The 20,090-nt window shown below is 39.5% G+C and overlaps 2 protein-coding genes across 9 annotated transcripts in view; one reads left to right on the top strand and one right to left on the bottom strand.

The window, feature by feature from the left end:
- Positions 1 to 7,201: 7,201 nt before the first annotated feature.
- Acsm3 (acyl-CoA synthetase medium chain family member 3) overlaps positions 7,202 to 20,090 on the top strand; it is a 17,263-nt gene continuing 4,374 nt past the window's right edge. The window contains exons 1-11 of one of the 3 annotated variants that reach the window (XM_005323723.4): positions 7,202 to 7,402; positions 8,289 to 8,499; positions 11,896 to 12,103; positions 14,360 to 14,503; positions 14,704 to 14,860; positions 15,108 to 15,187; positions 15,894 to 16,017; positions 16,943 to 17,023; positions 18,429 to 18,530; positions 19,737 to 19,864; positions 19,954 to 20,053. In XM_005323723.4, coding sequence (XP_005323780.1) covers positions 7,202 to 7,402; positions 8,289 to 8,499; positions 11,896 to 12,103; positions 14,360 to 14,503; positions 14,704 to 14,860; positions 15,108 to 15,187; positions 15,894 to 16,017; positions 16,943 to 17,023; positions 18,429 to 18,530; positions 19,737 to 19,864; positions 19,954 to 20,053 — 1,536 coding nt within the window. The remainder of the gene's footprint in view (positions 7,403 to 8,288; positions 8,500 to 11,895; positions 12,104 to 14,359; positions 14,504 to 14,703; positions 14,861 to 15,107; positions 15,188 to 15,893; positions 16,018 to 16,942; positions 17,024 to 18,428; positions 18,531 to 19,736; positions 19,865 to 19,953; positions 20,054 to 20,090) is intronic. The other 2 variants (XM_078024264.1, XM_078024265.1) reach the window with 2 other exon arrangements.
- Positions 8,388 to 20,090, bottom strand: part of Eri2 (ERI1 exoribonuclease family member 2) — a 24,798-nt gene continuing 13,095 nt past the window's right edge. For 2 of the 6 annotated variants that reach the window (XM_005323722.5, XM_078024255.1), the window contains one exon: positions 14,135 to 14,854. Coding sequence is in view for 5 of the 6 variants with exons in the window: in XM_078024255.1 (XP_077880381.1) it covers positions 14,843 to 14,854 (12 nt within the window). In the remaining variant the exon portion in view is untranslated. Of the gene's footprint in view, positions 9,458 to 14,134; positions 14,973 to 20,090 lie in introns of those variants that run through there. The other 4 variants (XM_078024253.1, XM_078024254.1, XM_040276629.2 and 1 more) reach the window with 4 other exon arrangements.

Raw genomic sequence — 20,090 nt, 5'->3', positions numbered from 1 at the left:
GATGTAGGGAAGCCCTGTTGGCATCTATGATTATATGGACATAATGCATTTCAGATGAGACCTTAAATACTTTTAAAAACCCATCTGACCAGCCAGTGGTGCTATCTTGCTTAGAAGAATTTTCTCTGGCAATATTTCTGTTGACTTGGTGTAAAACTCTGGACTCATCCGAGAAAAGTTATCTCAGTTCTTTCATCTACAAGGAATTTTACAAATGTTAAGATCATTAAAAAGGTAGGAACTGAGCTTTTATGGGGAGAAGGCAATATTATGGTTTTGGTGAGAAGGATGTTGTGTTTTGTCTTTCTGGTAGAATAAAATGGTTAGGTTCATTTTAAGCTCCAAATGGCTGTTCAAGTTTCTTTTTAATGTATGTTTGAAGGATTATGGATGTTGTGTATCAGGGTTTTGTATCAGGGATAGGGAAGAAATCATACTTTACTGATTCTACTTAGTATCATCAAGCTGACTACAGTGTATTTATCCCTAATTACAAAATGTGCATACTTGCTTAATAGTCTGTAAGCTTCATGGGGGCAAGACTAGTTATATTTTGCTTGCATCTGTATTTTCAGCATGTATTATATACCTGGCATGTAAGTGCTTAGGAAGTATCTGGTGAATGAATGAGGGTGTTATTCAATTTGGATATGCATGCACTTGTCTTTATGTCCTTGTTTGTAAAATGGAAATGAGAAATCAATGCAAAATGTTCAGCACAGTGAAGCCACCCGACAGATCTCAGCAAAAATGTCATTCCCCAGAGAGACCTCCTAAAAAAAAGGCTCCCTTTTCTCCTGTTACTGTTTCTTTTTGTACAGCACACTTATTTGTTTCTTCCCAACAGAAAAGAGTCTTTCATTCACCTGTATATCCCTTATGTCTGCAAAATGTTTTCATAGTAGGTACTCAGTATCTGCTGAATAATAAATGAAACATACTAAACTACCAAGAAGGAAGTGCAATGTCCCAGTTCTAACCAGTCTAAATTCCTGCCTTTTTATTTTAAGAGTATCAGAAATCATTTTATTGTACATCTTAACTATTTTTAAATACTGTTTGTTTTTACATCCAAGTAATGAGACAAAGAATCAGGATATTTCTTTTGAAGGAAATAGTTTCAAATTTTCATACAAACTGCAAAATAATACAGACAACTCAAGTGATTATTGATAGGAATGTGGATTAAAGAAGTTATGGGTACGGTCATGTATAACTAAAAAGAACAAATGAAAAAAAGAAAGAAATTATGGTGTAGCCGTTCATTAGAATTTAATGTAGCTATTTTAAACAAATGCAATGAAGAGCATCATATACTGATATGAAGAGGTCTCTAGAAACACATTTTAAAAAATGTTTTCAGTGGTCAGAACAGTGTGTATCTAGGCTATCTGATGTGTAAAGTGGTGGGGAAAAAATAATATATAGTCAAATGCACAGAAAAAAACCTGAAAGATGTATAGAAAGAATAACAGAAATTCCTTGAGAGGTAAGAGTGGGATGGAACTGGGAAGACTCAAGACTCAAGATTTTTTACCATGTACTGTAGGGCATGATGTAACGTGGGGCATGTTGTATCAGAAAAGAGGAAACTTAACTTGCTGGCTGCACCCACTTCCCAGTCCTGGGGCCACACGTGGCTAAGAGAGCACCTAGCGATTAGCCAGAAGGCATTGCCCTGGTTGTAATCGGACCACCTCTAGGATAGGCTCAGAACCCTAGGATGAGTGTAGATGTAAATTCTCCCTACCCTGCTGACTTTTACCCTGATTGGCTCCTGTACATTATATTAGCTGTGTAGGTTTTTCTCATTAAAAGAGATCCTGCTTTGACTGTTCTCTCTGGCCGGTCTGATTGTCCTCTGGCAAGGGAGGGCGGGGTGTGGGTGGCCAGTCTACCTTTACCTTTCTCAGCTCCTCCTGGTCTCGGTGTGCTTTCTCCATCTCTCCCACAGGTCAGAAGGAAACGAGAGGCTAAAAAACCCCGACATCTGGCGCCCTACGTGGGGCTCGAAGAACTCAGTTCATCAAGAGTGAGAGTATCGAGCCAAGCCAAGCAACTTTTCTGAGGTAAGGGTATCCCTGGAAAGATGGGGCAATCTTGCACTAAGTATAACGACTCAAATTGGGAAATCCTTGTTGAGGACAGACTTGGGTCACAGCGAGTCAGTCCTCTGGCTGTCCAGGAGGAGAGAGGCTTAAAGCCTCACTCTGACAATGGCCTCCTAGACCTTTTTGATCCCCGGAGTGGTCCTCTGGGTTCCCCACCAAGAGTTCCTGTCCTGGAACACATGGTAGGCAGTCGGGATAGGGAGCCACCTCTGTCACACTCATCCCCATCGTGTATGGCTTTCCTGGTAAATGTTAACCCTGGGGGCAACAGACCGGCCTTATGGTATTCCTGGGAGGCCCAGGACTTGAAAAAACTCAAAAAGGCGGTCTCTGAGGATGGACCTAATTTGCCCTGGTCCCCAGTACCTGAAATGGTGTGCTTTATTTAATGAGGAGTGCCACGCTCAGGCTGAGAGGAATAAGGCTGTTAATCCCCCGGTTCCTGTAACTTATGGGATGCTGTCGGGGTCCAGTGATCAATTTTCCACAGGCCTTCAGCAGGCTGCTATCCCTGCCCCCTACCAGGAGCAGGTATGGGCTTGGGGCTGGCAGCATGGAAAAAGTTGGAGGAAGGCTCCTCAGAGCCCCCAGTAGCAGGAATTACTCAGAGGGCTACTGAGGATCTTGCCACCTTCATGGAGAGGGTGGAAAAGAGCCTCCAAAGGAAAGTCCCCCCAGGGCCTCTTCGGGACCAGTTTGTCAAGATGCTGGTCTGGGAGGGGATGACCACAGACCACAAACTAGCCTGTGCGGAGATGAAGAACTGATCTATTGGGAGGTGGATAGTAGCCGCTAAGATGTCGGTCCTCAGGCCCACCAATCACAGTCATTGGTTGCGGCCTTGCAGGCCCAAACGGCTTCACTTGCTGAGGCCCTTACTACTGCCCTCGCCTCTTCCAGTGGCAACGGGAGAGGGATTTGTTATGAGTGTGGTCAACAGGGCCACTTCAAGAGAGAGTGCCCTATAGGCCCAATAAGACCCGGTGCCTCGCAGGGACGTCCCTCAGGCCAAACTAAAGGTCAAACTCCATCTAAGATGCCCTGTCCCCGGTGTAGAAAGGGATTTCATTGCCAAAGGGATTGTAAGTCCAAATTTGATGTTATGCTGCTTCTATGCCAATCACTCTGGTTTCATCCAAGACAAGATCAAGAGACTAAAAGAAGACCTTAAAAACTGTAGAATGAATTGCAATCTAGCTTTCTATGGACTGGGCTAAACAGGTGGCTCCCTTATCGAGCCAGAGCTGTTCAACTGATGGTGGTCCGGCAGCAACATGCTGTCTTACAAGTTACCGACCGGGAACTCTATGAGGTTGGCCACGGCCCCTACCAGGACACGCAGGTGTAAGCCAGGAACAGAAAGGTTTCCTTCGTAGGCGATAGCCATCTCCCTTTCTTAAAGCTTCCCATTGGGTCTGCCGACCCTGCAGGTGAACTGCCTGAAGAGCCAGAGTGGTAATCAATGACAGGTAAGATCCCCAGAGGGGGACGACCTAAGACAGGCACACTCTCAAGTAAGGCAAACACCTGCTAATAAAACAAAATGGGGGAGATGGAGGGCATGATGTAACGTAGCATGTTTTTTCTGACATGTAGCATCAGAAAAGAGGAAACCTAACTTGCTGGCTGCACCCGCTTCCCAGTCCTGGGGCCACACGCGGATAAGAGAGCACCTAGGGATTAGCCAGAAGGCATTGCCCTGAGTTGTAATGAAGACCACCTCTAGGATAGGCTCAGAACACTTACTGCCTGTAGGATGGGTGTAGATATAAATTCTCCCCACCCTGCTGACCTTTATCCTGATTGGTTCCTGTACATTATATTAGCTGTGTCTGTTTTCTCATTAACGAGATCCTGATTTGACTGTTCTCCCTGGCGCATCTGATTGTCCTCCTTCGAGGGAGGGCTGGGTGTGGGCGGCCAGTCGACCTTTACCTTTCTGGGTTCCTTCTGGTCGGGGTGTGCTTTCCCCATCTCTCCCACAGGGCAGGAGGAAACGGGAGGCTAAAAAAACCTCGACAATGTACCTTTGGTATTTTTTTGAATCACTTGAAGTCATTATGCAATAAATTAAGAACAGAGACAAATTACATCTAAACACTTAGTGTTGACTCTTTCCTTCAGTGGAAAGAAACCTATTGCTAATTCTGTTAGGACAGACAGCAGCCAAAATGGCAAGTAGCATTTTGCCAACAATGAGCAAAGACGAGTAGTTCTTTCTCTACCCAGTCCCCAATGCCAAGCCAAATGACATTTGAGGACTTAAGAACTTAATCTCCAAGGAAACTAGGCCTCAGAGTGATTTTATATCTGTACCAAAGAACAGTTTTTTCTCTTTGGAGCCTGACATTTCTGTTAATGCTTTTCCTCCTACACCCTTTAGGCAAGAGAATAGAGATGGGTAATACTTACTAAACCTGGACCCTTAGAGAAATCTTATCTCAGGAAATCTATCCTTTGATTTTCCTATATTTTAATGTTCTATATCAGTCCAGTTCTGAGCTATTATCAACACTATTAATACTATCCAGAAGAATTCCCTGCAATAATAGAAATTTTTTATGTCTGCACTGACCCATATATCATAGCCACATGTGGCCATTAAGCACTCGAAATATAGCCAAAGTGAGTAAAGAACTGATTTTTAAATTTTATTTAAATTAACTTAATCAGTTACATGTGGACAGTGCAAGTAGTCACATAACTCTGGTTAAGTAGCAGAGGCCCTTCTTAGGTCTACTATAATCCTGAGTTGTTGAAGTTAACTGCATCCAAAAGTTCTCACTTCTAAAAACAGTTCTTATTAACTCATCATGTTTCTCAAGCACCGACTCTATGCCAAATTCTATTATAATTGTCAAGGATAATAGCAGGGATGTAACAGACAAGGAAGGCTCCTCCCTCATAAAATTTATATTCTACTATAACCAGCAAACTGCAGCCCATGGGATAAATCCAGCCTCTGCCTGTTTTTGCACAGCCTGCATACTGAGAATGGTTTTCCCATTTTTAAATGATTGAAAAAATTTTTAAAGAGTAACAGTAATTCATGACCCATAAAACTCCATAAAATTCAAGTTTTCATATCCATAAATAAGATTTTTTGGAAAACCCATCCACACCCATTAGTAATGCATTATCAATGGCTACAACAGAATTGAATAGTTGCAACAGAGATCAGATATGGTTTGCAAAGACCTGAACAGAATGTTTATTGTTTATCTCTTTATAGAAAAAGTTTGCCAACCCCTGTTCTAGTAGAACAGTAGAGAGTAATATGGCAGGCACTATGGTAAACATTTTTGCGTGCATTATTATATTCAGTCTTTGGAGCAACTCTCTGACAGAGGTTCTATTTGTCTCTCCACTGGTAAAATGTCAAACTGAGATTCAAAGTGGTTAATAATCCAATTAAGGTCACAGTTCATAAGTGACTAAACTGGGACCCTATCACAAGACTGTACGGTTCAATAGCTAATGTATTTAGCCAATGTGGTATGATCCAGTGCTTTTTATGCTTGAAGGTACACACTAACCCTCTGGGAATTCTGTTCAAAGGTTAACTCCATTAATTCAGTGGGTATGGGGCCTGAGATTATGTGTTTCTAGCAAGTTTCTAGGTGATGCTGATGCTACTGGTTCACAGACTGTAGCCTTTAGATGAATGATTCTTAACCCTTGGCCTTGCATTAGAAACTTCTAAGGAATTTCTAAAAATATGGACCCAGGGTCCACTCCCAAAGATGCTGATTTAATTGGTCCAAGACTTAGTAATCAGGTTAAAAAAAAAAAAAAGCTTTTCTAATGGTTCAAATATATGGCCAAAATTGAGAATCACTGCTTTATGAAATAATACTGGACTGAAGTAAAAACATTCAAATGGGAATTCAAAACAAGAGAGTTTTGGTTCTAACTCTAATATGATAGGTTGAAGCCAGTTGCCTCTCCTTTCTGGAATTCCAGATGTCTTTGCAAGTGAAAAATGAAGCTCAAACCAGATGATCTCAGAGGGCTCAAAAAACTGACTTATCAGGTCCTCATACAAAGAAGTGAGAACGTCAGAAGTATCCAGGCTTCCAATTTAGGAGAAAACTAAGCTGATATCTGTTATTATGTGTTGTTTGGGCAGTTTATCAATACAGAAATGCTTCCAACAGCCAGACTGCCTTATGTACCAAAAAGCTAGAATTGCAGTTAAAGTTATGATTTAATGATTATGAAAGTAACACATTTACAAAAAAGTAAAATTTAGAAAATTACACAAAGTATAAAGAGGAGAGCCCCAAATATTTATAATCCCTAGAGCAGTATCTTTAACAGCCTCAACAAATAAATAACATTGTGATCAAATTATTTCTCACAGAAGAAGGGAGGGCTAGGGGTGCTCAAGTGGCCTCTCCCACAAAAATCCCTAAAGGTTAAAGCCCTATTATTACATCTCCAACAAATGCAGCTTCTAGGACTCCACGGTGGAGTGGGCTCTTACTGAGAGCATGGGAACTGCAGCCTATAAACGAGACAGATTATAAACTACTTTCATGACTAATTGGTAGTGGGCTACTCTTCCTAGATTATCCATTGTGAAAAACTCTCCTTAACTTTTTGTACTCCTTTGAAATCTGCAGATAAAAGACAAGAAAGCTTTATCATTCTGTAAACAATGAGATTACCTGGGTGTTCCAGGTCTTTATTTCTTTAGAAATACATGTGAGAAGCAATAGTACATTAGAATGGGCTGAGACCTGATCGTTCTGAGTTTAAATCCAGCCCAAGTTCTCTTGCTAGTAATTTTCACTATCAATAAACACTGATGGTAACAGTACCCACTTCACAGTGTTAATGTAAAATATTGAGCACAGTTTTTAGAATATAGGGAGTATTCAGAAAATGATTAAATGATGGTGGTGTTGGTGGTAGTGGTGGTGGTACTAGTTAATAATAATAAAACTTAGCTGCTTTGGGGTATGGCTACCCTTGGAACAGAAATAAATGTATGACCTTTTTGTTTGTCTTTTAGATTAATTAGTCTCCATGGAAATCTTGAGTGCTAAAACATCCAAGAAAATTGATGCTAGCTAGTGCTTGTCGCCATGTCGCTACTACTCCGCGCCAAGTGTTTTCAGCGCCTCACAATTTCTGGTTTTGTGAGAGATTTGCATAGAGAGCACAGAATAGCAACCCCTCAGAATTTCTCCAACTATGAGTCCATGAAACAGGACTTCAAATTGGAGGTTCCAGAGTATTTCAACTTTGCTAAAGATGTCCTGGACCAGTGGACCAATATGGAGATGGTATGGAGAAAGGAGCCAGTCAGATGACAGTTTCTGAGCTGGGAGCAATTTTGCCCCCTGTGGACATTTAGCAATGTCTGGAGACATTTTTGTTGTCCTGGGAAAATGAGGGTGGAGGAGGGGGACTGGTGGGTAAGGGAGGCTGCTACTTTCATTTAATGGATAGAGGTGAGGATGCTGCTTAGGAAAAAAAAAACTAATATAAAGGACAGTTCTTTACAGAATAAATAATTACAGCATAATTATTTAAAGGATAAATAATTATCTGGCCCATGATGTCAGTAATCAGGTTGTTTTTTTTTAAAAAAACAAAAAGTATACTGAAGGCTGAGGTTGTGGCTTAGTAGTAGAGCGCTTGCCTAGCATGTGTGGGGCACTGGGTTCGATCCTCAGACCACATAAAAATAAATAAATAAAGGTATTGTGTCCAACTACAACTAAAACAAAATATTTTTTTAAAAAAGTATAGTGAAAAGTGACTCTAGGGCTGGGGTTGTGGCTCAGTGGTAGAGCACTTGCCTAGCATGTGTGAGGCACTGGGTTCGATTTTCAGTACTGCATGTAAATAAATGAATAAAATAAACAGTCTATCAACAACTAAAAAATAAAAAGTGACTCTTAAAGAGTCAGAAATGGTAGTAAATGAGACATAGATACAGTAGTCAGAGAAATATGAAGGAATGTAATATTCCTTTTTTGGAAGAGAAGCAATCGCATTGAATAAGAAATGACATCACTCCCTAGAAATAAGGACCCCAAAGTTATTTCCAAAGACTCAGTGTAAGTTCTAACGAATATATTCAGAGGGTGTATTCCATTGGTTCCTTGAAATAGAATTTAACTGTCTAACAACTTCTAAATCCATGACTGGTTTGTCTTTCCTTAGGCTGGACAGAGGCCTTCCAATCCAGCCTTCTGGTGGATAGATGAAAATGGAGGCGAAGTGAGGTGGAGTTTTGAGGAACTGGGATCTTTGTCCAGGAAATTTGCCAATATACTTACAGAAACCTGTTCCCTGGAAAAGGGAGATCGAGTAATTGTGATTCTGCCTAAGATCCCGGAATGGTGGCTTGCAAATGTGGCCTGTTTGCGAACAGGTTAGTAATGTTTGCAATCCAATCATATTTAAACTACGCCAGAGGAGAGATTTTTTTAATCATGAGATACTTATTTGGATATATTATTTGAAGAAGAACCCTGGACAATGTAGTCTTATTCTCAGGACCCATAGAAATGTGTTGGAAACATGCTGTCTTTTGACCTACATGAGAAGTTAGGTTGGTAAATTAGATTTTTAAAGTGAAATAGATTTATAAAGCAATTAAAGCTTCATACCTACTTTCCCTCTCCTTCTATAGGAACCACAGTCATCTGAAACTCAGTATATTTACATAGTAAAAGAACCCAATTTTTCATGCTTTTGTTACTGCCCTGGTTAATTATCACCAGCTGTTCCCCTAAGGCAACCACCAACTCTTCATTCCTAATAAATTACTACGCCTTATAAATCTGACTTCCTACCTGCCTCCAGATATTATTCATTGCCATTGCTTTATTTCACATCTTTACCATCTCTCAAATGGATTCTCCCCAAATTCTTTCTAATTCTGCTCTTAAGTGTGTGCCCATACACCTACTCCAATCCAATTCCAGTCTTTTCCCTAGAACACAATTTATGCAATCATTTTGCTGTATGATATTATTTAATACTTCTCCATTGCCTACTAGATAACCTCTGAAGTTCTTTAGATGCACCATGAAAGACTAGCATTTTTTCTTTATTGCTGTAACACCATTATACTCCATGATTATGCAGAAAAGCCATCTCCTGGCTTTTCTACTTACCAACACACTTAATCGCATGGACAATTCTTATTGACTTTCAAGTCTCAGCTTAATGTTACCTTCTCGGACAACACACCCTGATATCCCAACCCACTGAGCTGCTCTCTTCCTGGAGTCTCAGGATGACAAGAACTTTGTGAATTCATCAGTTGTGGCCATTCACTTAGTAGATCAGAAGCCTCTTGATGTCAATGCATCTGATGTGGAGCTCTGCATTTCAAGGCAGAGAGGCAGGTGGCTCTTAGTATTATGCTTATGGAATAGAATGAGTAAAATGATATTACCAACATTTTCATTTGCATGAAAGGTAAAAACACTCTGGCATGAGTAGCCCCTTTTTCCTAGCTTAACAGACCTACATGAGAAGACAAAGTCTAAAGTTTGGCAGTTTGCGGTTCAGAACAAGTGATATTCACAATTCAATTTATTTGTACTAGGATTTGGAAGTCTGACCCATCCTTCTAATACTCACACGTCACTCCATCCAACAGGTTGCTGGGTACTTGCTGTTTTAGGAGCTGTGGGCTTAAGAGTCCAGGGATAAGACAGTCATGAGGAAAATGAACATATAGTGTGGTAAATGTGATAAATGATACAAAGGAATTGGTGCAAGAGTCACTGCTGTCAGGGTACTTGACATAAATGGAGAGGAAGCCAGGGGAGATTAAGCTGAGACCCGAGAAGGTGTGGGTGATGGGAAACAAAGTCAAATGGAGAAGCTTGTGCAAAGTCCCTGAGGCAGGAAATAACTTGTAGGTTAGAGAAAATGAAAATAGGCCAGTGTGAATGTAGATATTGATTAGCAGCCACATCATTCAAGGGACAATAAAGTGAAATTCCCTAACAGAGATTTCTTTCCTAGACAGGTTTGGATGTACCCATGGGTTACTTTTGTGTTGCTGTGACAAAAACATCTAGAGGAGGGAAAGTTTATTTTTGCTCATGGTTTCAGAGGTTTAGTTCCATGTTCAGCTGAGTCCATTGCTCTGGACCCAGGGTAAACAGAGCATTATGGTGGAAGGGAATGGTGGAGTGAAAGGACACTTGCAGAGTCCAAGCAAAGTCCAAAGACCATGCCACACACCAGAATCTCATGCAAAAGATTCATTGTCAGTAGCATGAGGCAAACGGACAAGGCTGTCCCTCTACGGAGAGCAGCATTGTGTCGGCACTCATGGAGCAGCTTTTTAGCCTGCAAGAGAAATGTCATAAGCTGCTTAGGAGTTGTGTCATAAGCTGGGGTGGGGTTGATCTTTAATCAGGCACAGTTCTGAGTTCCCTCAGAATGGGAACTTTGGAGCCTCTAGATAAATTGGCTCCCAGCCTAAAATGGCCAATCTGATGCCAATATTGATCTGATGCCAATATAGAGAAGTTCTGTTCATCTCATGATGGCCAGCGCAGGAAGAGCAGGGCAAGGGCCACAGGGAAGATGACCCTTTCAGGGCACACCACCCCAAGGGCCCACCTCCTCGAGCCACAACTCACCTGCCTAAGAGTACCACTCTTCTGTCTAGGTGGACTAATTAATTAGGTTATAGCTCTCACAATCCAATCATTTCACCTCTGAACATTCCTGCATTAACACAGGAGTTTTGGGGGGACCAGTCATATCCAAACCATATCAACTCATCAGTTTGCTCTAGTGAATTTCCTTTATTTTCTGTAGCAGCAATACCCATTTCTGAGACCAATTCTGTGTTAATATATCATATATTAGGATACGGTTTAGTCTTGCTACTTTGTGAATTATTGTCTGTCTACATGTCTCTGTTCTGATTAAGTTGAGTACATAGTTTAGCTTTGGGAGACAATCTATTTCCTTTATTTCTAAGTTCTTAGATCATTCTATTACCCTCAGTGCCAGCAACAAACTCATCATACTTTAACTTTCAAATACTCTTTTTATGTATTATCAAATGTCATTACAATAAAAATCTTAGTATATAATTATTAAAATAATTATATTAGTGTATAATTAATTAGTGTATAATTATATATTAGCATATAATTACATTAATATGTTGTTAAAAAGTATTAATTCTCAGTAAGCTTATTCCTTACTTTGAATAATATTTTCCATAAAAACTGGCACTCAGTTGCAATATTTAGGACATTTTTATGATGCATTTGGTTTCTCTGGCTTTAAAATAAGCATTTGTTTATTTGCTCACTTTCTCTTCAAGAGAGGCAACACTGCCAGTAACAGTATTATTATAATCCCCATTTTATAGATGTAGAAACTGAGCACTTACAACTCAAGTATTCAATAAATATTGGGAAATATTACTTTTCAATCATAACCCTCTTTAAGCTCTATGTTATGAATGATCTTCAAATGTAGGATAATTATCCAGCATTTACTCTCCTCTCATGTTAGGGTTTAAAAAGGTTTAGAGGGCTGGGGTTGTGGCTCAGTGGTAGAATGCTCACCTCACACATGCAAGACCCTGGGTTCGATCCTCAGCACCACATAAAAATAAGTGAAATAAAGGTATTAAAAAAAAAAAAGGTTTAGAGACTTTTAAGTACCCTTTTACTTGAAGGGTAAAAGCAGAATGATGAAAGACAAATAGATATCTTATGTGGTAAACTGACTAACTAATCCATAATGAGAATAAACTTTCTTCTAAACATTGCTTCTTTAGGGACAGTTCTTATCCCAGGAACTACTCAGCTGACCCAGAAAGACCTCCTCTACAGACTACAGACTTCAAAAGCGAAGTGCATTATTACCGATGACTCACTGGCCCCAGCAGTGGATGCTGTTGCACCTACATGTGAAAATCTCCACTTCAAGCTACTTGTGTCTCAGAACTCCAGAGAGGGTTGGGGGGACCTCAAGGAGATGATGAAGTGAGTAGCCTTTCTTGTAGAACACAGAAACAAAGGCAATAACAAAAAGATAGTCAATCTAGTAGTGATCAAACAAATGCTAATTAAAGCAACAGGCAAAGAAAACAATTCCTAATTATTATTGCATTAGTAGTGCTAAGCTCTGAAGCAGGGAAGGGCTTGCAGTGTTTTTTTTTTATGTTGCGATGCCCAGGAAGAAGTCAAGGAGATGAAAAACATTGTATAAGATGTTTATTAAGGTGTTTTTTGGGGAATCAACAACTATAAAAGAAAGGGAAGGATGTGGGATTGGGCAAAGGAAGAAATGAAGCATGATATATTCCCTGTAATAACTCTCGGCCAACCCACTGGCACCTCAAAACTGTTTGCAGCTAAAGCAAGAGGTCCCAGCCTTATACACCCACATCTATCAGTTATTGGATGGTGACTGTCCCTAGAGAGAGCTCTCTTCATTCAAGGCAATCTCTAAAGAGGGCTCCCAGCTCCTGGGGAGAGTAAGTCCTTCATCCTGTAGAGGATTCCAGCAGGTACATCATCATGCCAACCACAGAGCTGTTACCATCTTCCAGGGAAATGGATCATAATTGGTCCTCTGTGTAGGCTCTAACATCCCCTGCTGAGAGCACCACTTCTGCTGGGTTATCATTAATAAAACAGCATTTGATGTTAATGGGTGCAATTATAAAATGAAGTTACACTGATGTTCAAGTCCTTCCCTAGGGTGCTTCTAGGAATCAGTGGAACTTTGCCAGGTAGTGGCCATATCTCAGCATTAGGCTGGCAGAGATTTCCTTTTCTATAATGAGCTTCCTACATTTTTGCAAGAATTTGGGAGCATGCTTGCATCTGTGGACTTGTTCCTACCTCCTTTATGATAGCCAACTCTAAGTTCTTATCAAAGACCAAGTACTATTCTAACAAAAATAGTATTAAAATGGCAATGATAGCTAACATTTATGTGGAACTGTTTGTGTTTCAGAAGCTGTTTCAGTCACTTAAATCTTACAATGACCAGAGGATAGGTACTATAAGTATACAGATGAATAAGGTCAGATGGTAGTGTTTGGCAGAGCTGGGTTTTATAGCCAGCTGGCTTCTGAGCCCCACTCCTAACCACTGTATTTACAATCTCTTGTAGTAAGAGATCAGCACAATAAGCCAGTCTTAGATTTTGAGGACAACTGTACCTGTGATGGAGATGATAGGCACATGACTATAGGTATTATTTTCAAGGAAGACAATTCTGGACTCATAGACTGGGTTTGAAACCAGCTTTTCTATATTTCTTATGGCCTGAATGTTTCTTTCCTCTCATTCTGAACCTAGTATTCACAGATAAATCTGTAAACTTCTTAGATACCTGATGTGTACGCAGGCAGAGTTTGCCTCCTCTTGGCTGCCCTAATGCACAAATTATTTAGAACTAAAAGATCTTCTTCCTCTTTCACCAGATTCCTTCCTTCCCTGGATAGAGGACTGTATCCTCTTCAGTCTTATTCTTGATTATACCCAGAACTGTGCAGAATCTTGTAGGGAAACAGAAAAACTATCCTTTCAGAAGTTGGCAAATATTTTCTACAAAAGAGAAAGGAGCTTCATATTAAGGTTTTGGTGGGCATAGACTTATGCTCTGCCATTACAGTGTAAAAACAACAAAAGCTAATATACCAATGGACATGGCTCTGTGCCAATAAAACTTTATTTACAAAAATAGGCGGCAAATGAGATTTGACTGAACAGCCATAATTTATAAGTCCTTGTTATTACTCATGATCTGTATTAACATAATCATTTTTAGAATTCTCTGTGTGTGTGTGTGTTGTGTGGTGCTTGGGAAGTATTCTATCATCTGTAAATGCAGCCCAACATCCTCATTTTTTTTAAAATCACATTTTAAAGCATTCACAGTAGAGAGGAAGGGGAAATTCTTCATAAGTCCATGATTTTAAGAGGGTAGAATTCTTATTCTGCCCAGCAATTGTTTTTATACTTTAATCCTTCTTTATCATACAGTAAGAAGCCACAAAATCATTTATTATGTATACGTTTTTGATAGCAAAGTTTATTTTGATTCTAGAAAGCACCTAAAAAGATGAAGGTAGGGGTAACTTTTACCTTAGGATTCAGTCCGAGTCACTGGGGCCTGATTCATAAGATGAAGAGATCAGAGGAGATGGCTTCTCAAATCCCTGTCAGTGGCAACAGTCTATGGCGTTGTGTTTTCTGTGCATAATCACTACACTCTTTCCTTTGCAGACATGCCAGTGACAACCACACCTGTGTGATGACAAAACATGATGAAATGATGGCCATTTACTTTACCAGTGGAACAACTGGACCTCCTAAAATGATTGGACACACCCACAGCAGTTTTGGTTTAGGATTATCTGTAAATGGAAGGTACTTCCACAGACCTTCAGCTTGAAGTGTCAAAAATGAAATGATGTTTCATGTGTTGGCCTTTAAAATGTGTTTTCCTACAAATGTAACATTTTAACACAATTAACAAATTTATCCATTAAAAAATTTATACATATATTTATATATGTCAAATTTCTAAAATTTAACAGATTTATACATCAGGATTATTATTCTCCCAGGTTCTGGCTGGATTTGACACCCTCGGATGTGATGTGGAATACCTCAGACACAGGCTGGGCAAAGTCTGCATGGAGCAGCATTTTTTCTCCCTGGATCCAAGGAGCATGTGTATTTGTACACCACCTGCCCCGTTTCGAGTCAACTTCCATCCTGCAGGTAAGGCAGAGTGAGGGAGGCCCACGTTATCACTGACTGATGAATAGTGTAATTTGCAAGATCAGATAGATGACCTGATTTAACATATTTCACATCTAGACAGTCAATAAGCCTGAAAAATAGAGAAAAGGTGTAAGTGCATTTACATTAAAATAAGCAATGTCTACATTGTGCTGTGCCTACCATAGATATTTAAGCATATAATAAAGCTATAGTAGGCCAAGAGCTTGCTTTTTCTAAATTGCAGACACTCTCCAACTTTCCCATCACTGTCTTCTGTTCAGCGCCAACTGCATACCGAATGCTTATACAGAATGATATGAGCAGGTAAGAAATGTTGGTAAACAGGCACTTAGTAGAGGGAGGAAAAAGCTAGAAAATAAAAGACCTTTCTGCCTAAAAACATTGCTCTCGAGGAGGGGTGCAGGATCTAGCAAACTCTTCCTTTTCTTCCTCCCTCTTGCTGACATTCTGTGAATGGTGATTACTGTGTCCAGGGCAGGTTCCCCCAAGGAAGGAGAGAAAAGGCAGGGTGGAGCCATGTTTACAGCTGAGTCCAGTGTTTATAGGCAAGAAGGTACTTAATCTTTTGAATGGTGACTATTACCTGAGCAGAGACAGCAGAGAAGTTTCTCCTATTTGGAACCTTGTCTCAACAAACAGAAAAGAAGATGCATGTCTCTAAATCTATTATGGATTCCATTTGAAAGGGTAGATTGGTAGTCTGAAACAAACAAACATTTTACTATACTCACAATGCTCAACACTTCCCATCTCCAGATGTGAGGGAAATTTTAATTGATCATTAAAGATGTTTTTATGGGTTACCTTCCCTAAGGATCCCTGGTTTTTCTTCGCAGAGAGTTGTGCCCTCCCCAACCCAACCCTCAAAATAAAGGAGAAAAGGAAAAGAAAATTTGGTATTTTCTGTGTCATTTTATGATCTGCTTATTTTGCATCAGAAATAATCTTAATTTCCACTTCTTTACACTTTCTCCTCCTAAACCTAACTGCTTTCCTGTTTTCTGAGAAGCTATAAATTCAAAAGCTTAAATCACTGCGTGAGTGCTGGGGAGCCAATCAACCCAGAGGTGATTGAACAATGGAGAAACAGGACGGGCCTGGATATCTACGAAGGATACGGACAGACAGAAACGGTACCTGACCCCACTAAAAAGACGGGGCTCAGCTTGATTTAGTCGGATGAATAAAAACCAAAGTCTCTGTGATGTCCTTGTGCATCTTCCAGGGATAAGGGAAGGAGTGGTGTGGCTAGAAAACAGTTATAATAATAAAAGCCTCAGGAAGCGAGTTGGAAAAAAAAAATCTCTAAAATATACACTTGTTTAATGGCCACTTGTTGAGGAAAAACTGTTATTAACTGATCAGTGTGAAGGCATTAAGATATTTTTTAAATGAAAAAATATGTAAAGAAATCTATGTAAAGAAAGATTTCTCCTAAAAGTGATAAGGAGCTTCCTTAGGGCTGCCTCAAAATGGAAAACGATGGCTAAGCTCCTTGTTACTTGAAATATTGAGTCTATTAGAATCTTCTTGGCAAACATATTCCAAGAAAGTTCTTTAAAGAGTTTGCAGAGATGAGAATAAGAAGAAATTCTAGGGGACATTAATGAAGTAAGAGCAAAGGTGGCTATTTGGTAGAAGGAGGGGTAAGATGGAGCAGATGAGCAAAAGGTTGAAAGGAAGTTTTGTGTCTTTTCCTGATGCTTCACTGTATAATGCTTGAACTTACTGTTAATGTATTACTTGATCCAAAATTAAAATAACCAAAAACAAAAAGCAAAATTGACAAATTATTTAAACAGAACCATCATTAGTATACCCTGCTAATGAGTACAAATGTAAACCTACTCATGTTTTTATAAACATTAGTTATAAATTTACATCTTATAACTTTTATTATATATTTTGTATGTTTTCCATGTCTTTACTCTGTGAGAATAGAGACTTTGTTTTGAGCATGGTTCATACTAAGTTCTCATTAAATATTTGTTGAATGATAGAAAAATAAATGAATCTTAGTTACTTATATCCCCTTTCTTTTTCTTCTTCTTACACTAGGTGCTAATCTGTGGAAATTTTAAGGGAATGAAAATTAAACCTGGCTCAATGGGAAAACCTTCTCCTGCTTTTGATGTTAAGGTTTGAACATCCCCTTCCATGACAATGTCTAACAACCCAATGTGTTTCCCACCGGTCCCCATATACACTCCTTGTTTTGGAGACAATTCCATGTTACTTCCATGATACCTTAATTTCTATACAAAGATGGATATGGGCTAGAAATTTTAGTTGGGGTCCCAATTACTTTACAATATCTATATTGTACTATGTAGTTCCAAGCATTTCATAAGTATAAACTCATTAGTTTCCAGGAGGAACCTAAATACATACTAATATTAGAACCATTTCCTAATAAGGACATAGAGAAGTTAAGGAACAAATCCAAGGTCACATAGCTGGCAGCTGCTAGACTAAGGATACAATGCCAAGAAATCTGCCTCCAATATCATACTCAACCACAACATCATATGCATCTGCTGAGGGGGGTCAGTACTTCTTGCAGGGATCAACTAGGCCAAAAGAGGCACAAGTTCAGAGTGCCTGCCTATTTCCAGGCTTTTGTAACCACTGCCATTACTACCAACTGGTGATTAGGAAATATTCTGCTTCTCCATCTGCATAGTGTACAGGGACAGAATTGTTCTCAGACTGATCCAGCTGCAAAGCTAGGGACAGACAAGGGAACTTTCACTAATATGAAAGAGAAAGCAACAACAGCCAAAAGGCAACATGGATTCACTTCCAGGGGAGGGAGCTCAGATTCTACAGGGACAGAACTGTTCTCAGACTGATCCAGCTGCAAAGCTAGGGACAGACAAGGGAACTTTCACTAATATGAAAGAGAAAGCAACAGCAGCCAAAAAGGCAACATGGATTCACTTCCAGGGGAGGGAGCTCAGATTCTATCTTATATGGGGCCTTCCCTGGAAATTCTGATGTAATAGATTTGGTATAGGACCCTAAAATCCATGTTTTTATTTTTAATAAGATATATTGCTACATAACCTGGACATAGTGGTTCATGCCTATAATCCCAGCACCTTGGGAGGCTGTGTTAGGAGGATCTCAAGCTCAAGGCTTACCTGGGCAATTTAGTAAGACCTGATCTCAAAGTAAAAGAGCTGGGGATGTAGCTCAGAGGGACATTGCTCTTGGGCTTGAGTCCCAGTACCCCCGGTGGGGGGCAGGGGAGATAAAGCGTGATCTTATTTTTTTCTATGTCTATGTTGCTAAAAGAATATTACCAAAATGTGATTATTATTATGGATGATAGACTTTAAGAAAATTGTTATCACATTTTGGCAATCTGCATTTGATAACATTTTATGTGTGTAAGAAGAATTTTAAATATATACATTTCTCTAAGGCATACTTAAAATATTTTTGAAGTCTACATCCCTAAGTAGTAAAAAAAAAAATACAAAGATTTAAAATGTGATATTGAATAAAAATTCTCTTAAAATGTTTTTCTGTTTTATCTTAGATTTTAGATGAAAGTGGCAATATTCTACCTCCTGAACAAGAAGGAGATATTGGAATTCAAGCTCTACCTAACCGACCATTTGGCCTTTTTACTCATTATGTAGTAAGAGACTTGTTTTTAAATCTCTTGTTTTCTATTTCTCAAAACTGCTTGGTCAAAAAAAAAAAAAAAACAAAAACAAAAACAACAACAACAACAAAAAAAAAAAAAAAAAAAAAACCCAAACCATTTAGGCAGGTACTTGTCCCTTTCTAAAGAGATTCATTTTCCTGAATGGTAATTCCACAGAAAGGGAATTGAAAAAACATTTGAATGCTTACTAAAGAGCACAGTGGTTCCACAGGCTAGACAATCATAAAGGCAAGAAGGGAGCCCTTGAAAGAAGACAGCCTATTACATCCACATCCTCTTAGCATCCACTGATCCTCTTAACCATCAAATCATACCCACTCATTTTCCTGACATCCTATTAGTGCTGTCTCTTCTTAGGAGGAGTGGGAGGAACAAGGATTAGGGCAATCTGATTAAGTAAATTCCTCCCTCTTGAGGCTTTCCAGTTCCTTACTGTTTGCAAGCACATTTTATCTCCAATCATGAAAAGCAAATTAAAGCAAAGTTTATTTCAATATAATAAGAGGCATAGGTCCAGGCTCTACTTGCCCATGAACTTTACATACTATGACAATTCTTCATTTATTTTTCTTTTTATGCCAGAATTCTGTTTTTGGTGTTGGTGCTTTATTTTAACTCTTGAGTATTCATTTCTCTCTTTTTCTACCAGTGTTAGGTATTAGCCAATTAACAAAAGACTTAAATTAGCCTATTTTTGGCAGGGGGCAGGGTCCTGGGCATTGAACTCAGGGGCACTCAACCACTAAGCCACATCCCCAGCCCTATTCTGCATTTTATTTAGAGACTGGGTCTCACTAAGTTGCTTAGTGCTTCACTTTTGCTGAGGCTGGCTTTGAACTTGCAATCCTCTTATCTCAGTCTCCTGAGCCAGCTGCCGGGACCACAGGTATGAGCTACCCCACCTGGCTTAAATTAGCCTATTTCTCTGAGCTCTTCCAACATTTGTTTTGTGACTTATCTAAGAAAATTCTCAAGGAGGAATCTTATCTATTCTTTGTAACAACCTACTCTTAGGTTGGTTGGATTAGGTCCATGTTGGAATTTCATCCCAATTTCATACTCTGGTCCTCTTCCTTCTAAAGGTTTCTCAAAGGAGATAAGACTTTTTCTTTGAACATTTAACAAACCAACTGAACAGAAGAGTCACATTAATAAAAGCCTATTTAATTTTGGTAGGATGATCCTTCAAAAACAGCTTCAACTCTACGAGGCAACTTCTATGTCACGGGTGACAGAGGGTACATGGATAAAGATGGATATTTTTGGTTTGTTTCAAGATCGGATGATGTCATATTATCCTCTGGGTAATGTTCTTCTCCAACTGTGTATGTCTTTGTTAACTGATCATCAGTATACTGGAATGAGTCTTGACTCCTGCCATATGCTTTCCCAGTTATCGGATTGGGCCATTTGAGGTAGAAAGTGCCTTGATGGAGCACCCTTCGGTTGCAGAGACAGCTGTTGTCAGCAGCCCTGATCCCATCAGAGGAGAGGTAAATGAACTGATTCATCTCAATTATAATTGATTGA

This window comes from Ictidomys tridecemlineatus, chromosome 10 (genome assembly GCF_052094955.1).
Source record: "Ictidomys tridecemlineatus isolate mIctTri1 chromosome 10, mIctTri1.hap1, whole genome shotgun sequence".
Lineage (NCBI taxonomy): Eukaryota > Metazoa > Chordata > Mammalia > Rodentia > Sciuridae > Ictidomys > Ictidomys tridecemlineatus.
Note: the sequence above shows the minus strand (reverse complement) of the source record. Positions and strands in the feature narration are given on the sequence as shown.